Raw genomic sequence first — 11,423 nt, 5'->3', positions numbered from 1 at the left:
AAGCCCCAGGACAGGCAAAAAAATAAACCAATAAATAAAAAACTCACTTCATCATTTATACTTAACTCACAACCAAGTTATTTTTCTTCTTTTCAAAGTTCTGAATACTTTATTTGTTTGAACCCAGGGCTTGAAACTGTCTAAAGACTGTCCTTGTACCACTCCAGCTGCACAAACTAGTACATAAAAATGTTTTGACACCCAAATAGAAATCAAAACACAACTCTTTAAGACAGGGAATACTTTATTCGAAACCCATCAGAGAAATGGACAGCTTGGGTCTATGACAAAGTGTTCATGTTTTAAAGCATAAGTCAGTAAGCCAGTAATTGTATATGACAGCATACACTGGTACATACAAAAAACTGATCAGACCACAATTTTTCAGTGTTTTTAACAGAATAAGCTTCCCTGTAAAAGCAGCACCTTTGTGACATTTTGCTTTTAGTACTCCTCTCCTTCTTCCTCACCTTCTCCTTCAACAGAATCCACACCAACCTCCTCATAATCCTTCTCTAGGGCAGCCATGTCCTCACGGGCCTCAGAGAACTCTCCTTCCTCCATCCCCTCCCCCACGTACCAGTGGACAAAGGCACGCTTGGCATACATCAGGTCAAACTTGTGGTCCAGCCGAGCCCAGGCCTCAGCAATGGCTGTGGTGTTGCTCAGCATACACACAGCTCGCTGTACTTTGGCCAGGTCTCCACCAGGAACCACAGTGGGAGGCTGGTAATTGATGCCAACCTTGAAACCAGTGGGACACCAATCCACAAACTGGATGGTACGCTTGGTCTTGATGGTGGCAATGGCAGCATTGACATCTTTAGGAACCACATCACCCCGGTACAACAGGCAGCAGGCCATGTATTTACCATGGCGAGGGTCACATTTCACCATCTGGTTGGCTGGCTCAAAGCAAGCATTGGTGATCTCTGCTACAGAAAGCTGTTCATGGTAGGCTTTCTCAGCAGAGATGACAGGGGCATAGGTGGCCAGGGGGAAGTGGATACGGGGATAGGGCACCAGGTTGGTCTGGAATTCTGTCAGGTCAACATTCAGGGCCCCATCAAATCTCAGGGAAGCTGTGATGGAAGACACAATTTGACCTATCAACCTGTTTAGGTTAGTGTAGGTTGGGCGCTCAATGTCAAGGTTTCTACGACAGATGTCATAGATGGCCTCATTGTCCACCATGAAGGCACAGTCTGAGTGCTCCAGGGTGGTGTGGGTGGTGAGGATGGAGTTGTAGGGCTCAACTACAGCTGTGGACACCTGGGGGGCAGGGTAGATGGAGAACTCCAGCTTGGACTTCTTGCCATAGTCCACAGAGAGACGCTCCATCAGCAGGGAGGTGAACCCAGAGCCGGTTCCCCCACCAAAGCTGTGGAAGACCAGGAAGCCCTGAAGCCCTGTGCACTGGTCAGCCTGCAAAACACAAAGGAAGAAAGCCAAGTTTAACAGCCAAGTAAACAGACTGTCTTTAAAAAGAAAAAAAAAAATCTCTCTAAGGACTTAGATCTTCAATGAAGTCTTGAGTCCAATCTCTAGTTTAAAAAGAGAAAAGGCAGACATTCTTGTAATTACTTAGCATTTTACTAAAGTAATAGTCTGAGTATCCCATTTCAGTTCTGTTTTTGAAAAAGCAACTTTTTCAAATGCCTTTCTTCTATCTGCTAATGAGCCTTATTCTCAAGAATAAACATACCAGCTTTCTGATCCGGTCCAAGACAAGGTCAATGATCTCCTTGCCAATGGTGTAGTGCCCACGGGCATAGTTGTTAGCAGCATCTTCCTTGCCTGTGATGAGCTGCTCAGGGTGGAAAAGCTGACGGTAGGTGCCAGTTCGAACTTCATCTGCCAAAGGAAGAAAACAAACCACTCACCACTTGCAACCTGCACAAGCCTGGGCCATTGTGGAGCCCCTGGACAGATCTCTTGTCCCAGGACCCTTGTGTTAGTGACCGAGGACAACTCACCAATGACTGTGGGCTCCAGGTCTACAAACACTGCCCTGGGCACGTGCTTGCCAGCGCCTGTCTCACTGAAGAAGGTGTTGAAGGAGTCATCTCCTCCCCCAATGGTCTTGTCACTTGGCATCTGGCCATCAGGCTGGATGCCGTGTTCCAGGCAGTAGAGCTCCCAGCAGGCATTGCCAATCTGGACACCAGCCTGGCCAACGTGGATGGAGATGCACTCACGCTGTGGAAAGGAGAAAAGAAAAAAATTAAATTAAGCTGCATGTACATTTTGAATTTTCATTAAATTCCTAAAAGATTTCTGGTAATATACAATGTATTTGGAGTGATATCCTGATTATTGCAGAAATAATTAATGAAAAGCACCTACTAGAAATGCTGCAAATGGGTGTGGTCTGAATAATAATGAAGCTTGGTACTGCTAAGCGCTGTGAGAGCCCATTGTTCCCTTTGGCCATACTTGAAGGCTTTTAATATTTTAAAACTATTCACAGCACAGATTTTGTAAAATATAATTATATTAAATCATTAGTTGGAATTCATTCAATTGCTTCCTCTAAGTAAAAAAGAAAGGTTTCTTTTAAACAGGACCTGGAATTTCAGGATGGACATCTGTGTTGCAGCTGAGGCTAGAAGCCACACCCTTTTGCAGTCTATCTGCAGAACCCATAAATACTACAGAGTTAAAGCTACACAAGGTCTGCATTGCTGCATTGCTGATTTGTGGTGCCTGGTGCTAGCCTGTGCTATCTTCTACATTATTTAACAGTGTAAGCTCTATTTTCAGCAATTGCCTATATGATCTCATTGTGTTCCTTTGCCAGTGGTAGTCCTCTACCCTAGTCTGGGACCATGAACTGAAATGAATTAATGAAGATGCACTAGAACAAAAGACATCTGGGTGCAGAGTCTAATTCTCCTTTGTCTGCAGCAATTTTACTTATTTTAAAGTATTCCCAGAATCTTCTTCACTGAAAACATTGAAAAAAAAAAGTGTTAGTATCTTTAAAACAATAGCTCCTAAGAGAAACATCAATTTTAAAAAATTCAGTGAAAGGATAGTGAGCTTATATAAAACAAAATAGCATTTCCATCCTGTTTCTACCTATGACTTAATATTCATATCCTTTTACCTTTAGATAGGTTCTCTGGGCATTCTGGCTACACTTTCATTGTCTGATCCATGGTGAGTGGGGGCGGGGAAGGGCGTTTCCCCGGGTTCTGATAATTAGAGTACAATTGGGGGGGGGGGGTGTCTCACAAAATGGTCTTTTCTCCCTGGCTAACCAGGGACATCAAATGTCTGTCTCTCCGCCTGCCTGCCTGCCTGCCTGCCTGCCTCTCTCTCTTTCTCTCATGGCGTCTCCATTGTTAGATGAATTGTGCTTAGGGTCCAAAAGAGAACAATAATTTCCTCTAAATTTTAACCGTGAAAAGTTCAGTCTTTGGAACCTACAGTTCGGCTAGGGTCAAAGGCTTTTTTACAAAAGTCCCCAGAGAGAGGAGGTTTTCGAGAGAGAGAACCCCGCCCAAAAAGACAGAGAAGCAAGAAACAAACAACTCCGCCCCTGCGCCTTTTGGCACTGGCTGTCATGGGCTCCAACAGGAACTACTGCGCGAGTTATCTTTCTAAAACGCTATCAAACCCGACCGGAATTAAAAAAAAGAAAACCCCAGACCACAGATTTAAGGCTTTGTCCTGTCCCCACAGCCACACACACACACACACACACACACACACACACACCCCTTTCTCCTTGCTTCTGGAGACCACAGGAGGAAGAAAAGGGCCTCCCCGAGCTCCACGAGTCCGGTGCGCACACACTGGAGCCCGGTGCGCACACACTGGAAGGCCGACCTCGCCGCCTTCCCTGCCCTAGACCGAAGCTTCGGTCTGGTCAGACGGGTCGGGTCTCTTTGGGTCCCCAGGGTTCTCAGATAACAAAAACTCCCTCGCGCCACCTTTGTTCTTTCCCCCTGTTTTTTCAGTTTGGGGCGAATTTCTGTCCCCTCCTTCTCCCCCGCACTGCGGCAAGGACTTGAGTCAGACAAAGCATACGATCTCCTTTCATCCGAAGAGGGTTACAAAAGAATAGAGTTTAAGATTGTTCCCAAGTAGATTTTCTGAAGCCTTGACTCCACCCACCAGCTTCCCAAAGAGGCCGAGAAAAAGGAATTCTCACCATGTTTGCTGCTTGGCGGCTGCGGGACGGATGGCGGCGTGGAGACGAGAGGAGGGGTTGTTGCTTCTTACAGCGCGACTCTTAGGAGGTCGATGTAAGAGAACCTGCGGCCCGGGGCGGATGCAGCTCCCTATATACAGCTCGGTCACCATGGGGATGGGCCAAGGCCTTTTCCTGTTGGTCCAGACCCCTCAATCTGCCCAGAGAAGCCGCGGCAGAAGAGTGGTGATTGGTGCAAGCGACATGGGATGAGGTAATCTCTCCCCCCACCCCTTTTCCCCTAGCATCCATAGACTGCATCCTTCAGACAAAGAGGCTGTGCTAAGGCAGCCCAGCCAGCACCCATTATGGGGTGGGGTTGCGGAGAAGAAAAAAGGGAAAAAAAGAAGGCAGGGGTGGGATGAGTTTATGTTACTTAAGCCTCAGACTGCAGTGAAAACGCCCATGTAAGGCTTTCCCTGCCCATAATCACAGAATTTGTGTTGGGATTAAGTATTTATGGAAATTAGTCCCAGCTTCTTCATAGGATACTAAACTCGGTAGAATTGGTTAGAATTCAACATCCCTAATTGCTTTAAAAATAAAGGAGAGCAGATTCTTGGGAGAGATGTTCAAAATGACTTGGGTAAATGTGACTTTTTTAATTTAAAAAGATTCAGCTATTCAAAATAAGTTCTCGAGTTCCACTGATTTATTTTCAGACTTGGGTTTTGCATGCACATACACACAATTAGCTAAACAAAAGTAGGAAATGGAAAGAGAATTCTGGATAAAGAACACAAATGCTGGCTGACGCAGCCCAGAGGCTGAGCACTTGCTTATCATGACAGAAGGATTAGGTTCAATCTCTAGCACTTCCAAGAACACACATACACATTCAAAATAGTTCTAACTTAGCAATAAGTAAGAATTAATGAACAAATCGTGGCTAGTTTGCTAGAGATTCTTTTATCAGGAGTCTATACATTGTTTCTATGTGGTATACTATCCATGGAAATGAGTCATCTTTTCTGATACAATTGAAAAATATGGGAGAAAGAATTCAGTTCAGAAACTGGTTCCACACATGTGTGTAGTTATACTCCTGCATTGTTCTCTTTTCTGGAAAATATCTAGTAAAAATCTAAGACATCAAATTAGAAAGAGGAGCGTTATCTAATGTAAAAAAATGGTTTGGTGTTGAGCATTGCTTCTATCCACAAACAACAGTGCACCATGGGCACAACTGCATTTCCCTGCTTTTCTGTATTTTTGTGTGGATTCAGTAAATAGCCTTCTTCTGCAGTTGGGCTTCAGTGTGGGAATCAGAACTGCCTCACACCCTTGCTATTCAACTGGAGATGCTGGTGGTTGCTCAATTGCCTCTGGAGACAAAAAGGCTTTCCTTTCACCCCTAGGAAATGGATTGCGGTCACATTCCTTGTCTATTTAGAAAGGCTCTGTTATCAGTAGGGATGAGCAATCAGTAGGAATGGAGTGCATGAACTGTGGACTAGTTAGCACTGCTGATGAAATCTCAGAGGGAAAGGTTTGTTTGGTTACTGAAGTTAAAAATTTTGGATTTTTGACAGCTCATTTTCCTTTTTTGCTTCTCAGTGCCAAATTTTCAGGGTCTGCAGCCGGGAACAGTGGTGTGCAACAGAGCCCATTCATTCTGGCTGGGCGGGCTGACCGAGTGGGGGCGGGGGAGGGACTTGAGAAACAGCTGCTGCAAGTGTGTTATCACAATGGCGACCAGCAATTTTTCTAGTCTGCTATCCACAGCTCTTCTTGGTTAAATTTCCTGTAGAAGTCTTTGGTAGAGGGGGGAAAAAAAAGAACTCAACATACAAACCACTTGATCCACTTGAAGAAAACCTATCATCTCCATTATTTTAGCAGGTAAAAAATAAAGCAACAGGATTGAGGATGATTCAAATGCTTCTTTTTGAACCCATTAAGTACATTTTACAAGACTAAGAGTTAAATGGCATACAGTGCATAAGGATTGATAAACAATTCATTCAAAATACTTCTTTCAAAATACTACTTTCTGTTTTAGTACTCTTAAAAACACACGCACACTGTTTGACCATGGTAAAATGTAGAAATCTTCTCAGAATGAGAGACACATTCTTGATTTTTAAAAAATAATATTTCTTTAATATTTTTGTAATATAAAAGATCAAAAACTATCTCAATAGTCTGTACTTTCTGCATTTTTCAGAGTAAAAGAAAGAGGAGGGTTCCTGCAAATGAGTCTTTGTAATTCTATCTCAGAGCCATTCTGTCCCTTATGTAAATGAAAGGTTTTTCCTCCCCCTAGAGCATAAGTAACAATAAGATCTAGGTCAGAAATAAGCTGAACACTGAAACCTTAAACATATAAATGAAACTGGAGGGAAATAAATCATCTATTGTCTTTGTTCCTTATCTGACTTAACATTCAAACTATGGAAAGCTATATATATATATTTTTTTAAACTAGTTCTTATTTTTTTCTTTAACTTGCTTCAGTATACATGGGTAAAGCTTCTGCTAAGATTCATTCTCTACACCATAATACTTTAGTTGTCATTTAGTGAAACTTTTACATTTTGTGAAATTTTAGTTAACATTTTTTCCCTCGATATTTGTGGAATTTTTATTACCTGACTTTTTTTTTTTTTTTTTTTTTTTGGCCAGTCCTGGGCCTTGGACTCAGGGCCTGAGCACTGTCCCTGGCTTCTTTTTGCTCAAGGCTAGCACTCTGCCACTTGAGCCACAGAGCCACTTCTGGCCATTTTCTGTATATGTGGTGCTGGGGAATCGAACCCAGGGCCTCATGTATACGAGGCAAGCTCTCTTGCCACTAGGCCATATCCCCAGCCCCTTTTTGTGTCATTTCAATGCCATCCTCAGTGCCTGAGTGTAGTAGTCTCTGAGATTCCTTTGGTCAAGGTTAGTGCTCTATCATTTGAGCCATAGTTCCACATCTGGCCTTTTTTGTAGTTTATTGGGGATAAGAGTCTCAGAGACTCTCCTGCCTGGGTTAGCTTTAAACTGGGATCCTCAGTTCTCAGCCTCCTGAGCAGCTAGGATTACAGGCATGAGCCACAGACACTGGCTGGCTATTTTTTTTTTTTCATATCTACACCTTTCTACTACTAACATGTGAGTCCTAGATCCTTCCAGAGCTTCAAACATTCAGTAAATATTATCTTCATCTTAGCTGAATTAAATGAATAGCTCTCTGTGAATATTTTGTTAACTATTGTCATGTTTGACAAGCATATTAATAATGTAATAATATACATTAATAATGTAATAAATATTTACTGTGTCTATTATCTTAGGAAATAGGGAATTTAGAGTTAGTATGGTCTCTTATGACTAATCTTCTAAGTTAATTGAAGAATTAAGACATATACATATCTATATAGGTTTGAGAGTGACATGTGGGTTCCTCCCCACTCCCCAATCATGAGGCTTAATTCAGGGCCTGGGCACTGTTCCTGAGCTTTGTTCCTCAATGTTAGTGCTCTACCGCTTTGAGCCACAGTGCCACTTCCAGTTTCCTGGTGGTTAATTGGAGATGAGAGTCTCATGGACTTTCCTTCCTGGAAAGTCCTGGTTTCCTGGAACCTTCATCCTCAAAGCTCAACCTCCTGAGTGGCTAGGATTACAGGCATGAGCCACCAATGTCTACCAACATGTGTTTTATAAATATAGACAAAAACCTGTTGAATCCATTATATGACTGACGTATCATAACTTATGTAGGACACAAGAGAATTGTCTAACTTTTTTTTTTTGAGCACTGTCCCTGGCTTCTTTTTGCTCAAGGCTAGCACTCTCCCTCTTGAGCCACAGCACCACTTCTTGCTTCTTCTGTTTGTGGTGCTGAGGAATTGAACCCAGGGCTTCATGCATGCTAGGCAAGCACTCTACCGCAGAGCCACATTCCCAGCCCCTGTCTAACTATTTTTGTTTTTTTTTTACTTCTTCACCTCTTATTCATCCCTAAACCCGTTCCTATTTGGATTCTTCTTCTACCACTTCTTGAAACTAAAAAAAAAAAAAAAAAAAAAAAAAATCCTCCACATTTGTTTGTTTGTTTTGTTTTTTGCCATTCCTGGGGCTTGAACTCAGGGCCTGAGCACTGTCCCTGGCTTATTTTTGCTCAAGGCTAGCACTCTACCACTTGAGCCACACCACCATTTCTGGATTTTTCTATATATGTGGTGCTGAGGAATCAAACCCAGGGCTTCATGTATATGAGGCAAGCACTTTACCACTAGGCCATATTCCCAGCCCCCCTCCACATTTGTTAGGAAATCCACTGGACACTTTTTAGTTCTTGTTGACCTGTGACAGACTTTGTCACAGTTGACCACTATCTCTTCTTTGAAACACTTTCTTTCCTTGGCCTCAAAATTCTATTTCCTCTGGGTTTCCCTCCTACATTTTTGTATCTACATGGTCTTTGCTGGATTTTCTTTCTTTCTCTAATCTTCAAATGCTGGAGTTCCTTAAGGTTCAGGTTCTTCCTCATTTTGTTGTACATTCATTCTTAGTGAAGAACATCCATTTCAATGACTCCAAACACTTTTTTCTTTACTCTTCTTTTGGTGAGGGGGATACTGGAGTTTGAATTTGTTAATAGGCAGGCACTCTACCATTTGAGCCACATTTCCAATCCTTTTTGGGTTGCTCTTGTTTGTTTGTTTATGCCAGTCCCAGTACTTGAACTCAGGGCCTGGGTGCTATCCTTGAGTTTTTTGGGATTTTTTTTTTGCCAGTCCTGGGGCTTGAACTCAGGGCCTGAGCACTGTCCATGGCTTCTTTTTCCACAAGGCTAGCACTCTACCACTTGAGGCACAGCGCTACTTATGGCTTTTTCTATATATGTGGTGGTGGTGAGGAATCAAACCCAGGGCTTCAGGTATGTGAGGCAAGCACTATACCACTAGGTCATATTCCCAGGCCCCCTTAATAAGGTTTTTTACTAAAAGCTAGCACTCTCTACAGCTCCACTGCTGGGTTTTGTTTGTTTGTTTGTTTGGTGGTTAATTGGAGTTAAGAGTCTCATGCACTTTCCTGCCCAGGCTGGCTTTGAACTGCAATCCTCAGATGTCAGCCTCCTGAGTTGCTAGGATTACAGGTGTGAGCCACTAGTGCCCAGCCCATTATAGTGCTTCTTTTTTAATTTATTTACATTTTTCTTAATAAAATTGTAAACGATGTAGGAAATAGAGGTTGTGAATATTGAAGACAAATGTCATTTACTTTATATACTGTCCTTTGTTACCTTGAATAGTTACAGAAATTCAGCTGGATGATCAAAGGGGGCAGGTATAGCCCTGTGGTTTGTGGGTTTTCCCTATAAAGTCAGCCTGTAAGATCGAGTCAGTGCACTTCTGTTCAGGCGTAGGTAGCCCTGGCCAGTCAGTTTCTTTCTTGATGCTTGGTGCAAAATAAAGATTTAGTTAACTTAAAAAAAAAATCAGCTGGGTACTGGTGGCTGACACCAGTAATCCTTCCTATTCAAGAGGCTGAGATCTGAGAATTGATCAAAGCCAGTCTGGGCAGGAAAGGTTGTGAAACTTCAATTAACAAAAACAATAATAATAACAACAACAACAACAATAATAAAGCAGAACTGGAGCTGTGGGTCAAGTGATAGAGCACTAGCCTTGAGCGAAAATGCTCAGGGACAGTGCCCAGGCCTTGAGTTAAAGCCCCAGGAATGGCAAACACATTTTAAAAATTCTAGATAAAGAAAAGTCTTTATAGAATTTATCATGGAAGCCTTCATTAAGAATGGTGACTCCAGGGGCTGGGGATATAGCCTAGTGGCAAGAGTGCCTGCCTCGGATACACAAGGCCCTAGGTTCGATTCCCCAGCACCACATATACAGAAAACGGCCAGAAGCGGCGCTGTGGCTCAAGTGGCAGAGTGCTAGCCTTGAGCAGGAAGTAGCCAGGGACAGTGCTCAGGCCCTGAGTCCAAGGCCCAGGACTGGCCAAAAAAAAAAAAAAAAAAAAAGAATGGTGACTCTTGGGCTGGGGATATGGCCTAGTGGCAAGAGTGCCTGCCTCATATACATGAGGCCCTGGGTTCGATTCCCCAGCACCACATATACAGAAAATGGCCAGAAGTGGCGCTGTGGCTCAAGTGGCAGAGTGCTAGCCTTGAGCAAAAAGAAGCCAGGGACAGTGCTCAGGCCCTGAGTTCATGGCCTAGGACTGGCCAAAAAAAAAAAAAGAATGGTGACTCTTAAACTAAATGGGAGGGGAGGGGAGTGGATAGTTATTTATTTATAATTATTTTTTTGTGTGCCAGTCCTGGGCCTTGGACTCAGGGCCTGAGTACTGTCCCTGGTTTCAAGGCTAGCACTCTGCCACTTGAGCCACAGCGCCACTTCTGGCCATTTTCTATATATGTGGTGCTGGGGAATCGAACCCTGGGCTTCATGTATACAAGGCAAGCACTCTTGCCACTAGGCCATATTCCCAGCCCTGGATATTTATTTTTGAGCCAGTTCTGGGGCATGAGCTCAGGGTCTGGGAACTGTCCCTTGGCTTTTTTTCCCCTCAAGATTAGTGCCCTACCACTTGAGGTACAGCTCCACTTTCAGGTTTTTAATGATTAATTGGATATGAGTCTCACTGACTTTCCTGCTCAAAACTTCAATCTTCAGATTATAGCTAGGATTAGAGGTGTGATTCACCAGGCCTGGAAGAATAAATACTGAATACTTTATGTATGTATTTATTTATTTATTTTTTTTTGGCCAGTCCTGGGGCTTGGACTCAGAGCCTGAGCACTGTCCTGGCTTCTTTTTGCTCAAGGCTAGCACTCTGCCACTTGAGCCACAGTGCCACTTCTGGCCATTTTCTGTATATGTGGTGCTGGGGAGTCGAACCCAGGGCCTCATGTACACGAGGCAAGCACTCTTGCCACTAGGCCATATCCCCAGCTCCAATACTGAATACTTTAAATAGAAGAAATAACATTTGCAAAGTCATAGTATAATAATGGTCAACTATGTAAGGAAAGTCAAAGAAATTGATTTGATTGGGGAATGTAAGGGAATTGTGGATAATGTGTCAGTTGGCGAGAGTATAGTTAATTAACAATGAGTTGTTTTGGTAGTCACATTTATTGTTATTGTTATTGTTATTGTTTTAGTTTGGTTTGGTTTGGTGTTTTAGAAAGGAGGGTAACATATATGTTGATATCCTCCCCTTAATGTGATACCATCCCCCTGGAACTTGGTCTGTAGTGCAGGGTGGACTCAAA

General features: G+C 43.1%; 1 protein-coding gene across 1 annotated transcript; it reads right to left on the bottom strand.

Annotated features, from left to right (window-relative positions):
• Positions 1–226: 226 nt before the first annotated feature.
• Positions 227–4,313, bottom strand: LOC125365187 (tubulin alpha-1A chain). The gene is made up of 4 exons (XM_048365107.1): positions 4,160–4,313; positions 1,977–2,199; positions 1,706–1,854; positions 227–1,425 (listed from the first exon to the last, which is right to left on the bottom strand). The coding sequence occupies exons 1-4, from the start codon at positions 4,160–4,162 to the stop codon at positions 445–447; spliced, it is 1,356 nt and encodes a 451-aa protein (XP_048221064.1). The 5' UTR covers positions 4,163–4,313; the 3' UTR covers positions 227–444.
• Positions 4,314–11,423: the final 7,110 nt, after the last annotated feature.

Source organism: Perognathus longimembris, chromosome 1 (genome assembly GCF_023159225.1).
Source record: "Perognathus longimembris pacificus isolate PPM17 chromosome 1, ASM2315922v1, whole genome shotgun sequence".
Lineage (NCBI taxonomy): Eukaryota > Metazoa > Chordata > Mammalia > Rodentia > Heteromyidae > Perognathus > Perognathus longimembris.
The sequence above is the reverse complement of the archived record's forward strand: the minus strand, read 5'-3'. Positions and strand labels throughout refer to the sequence as shown.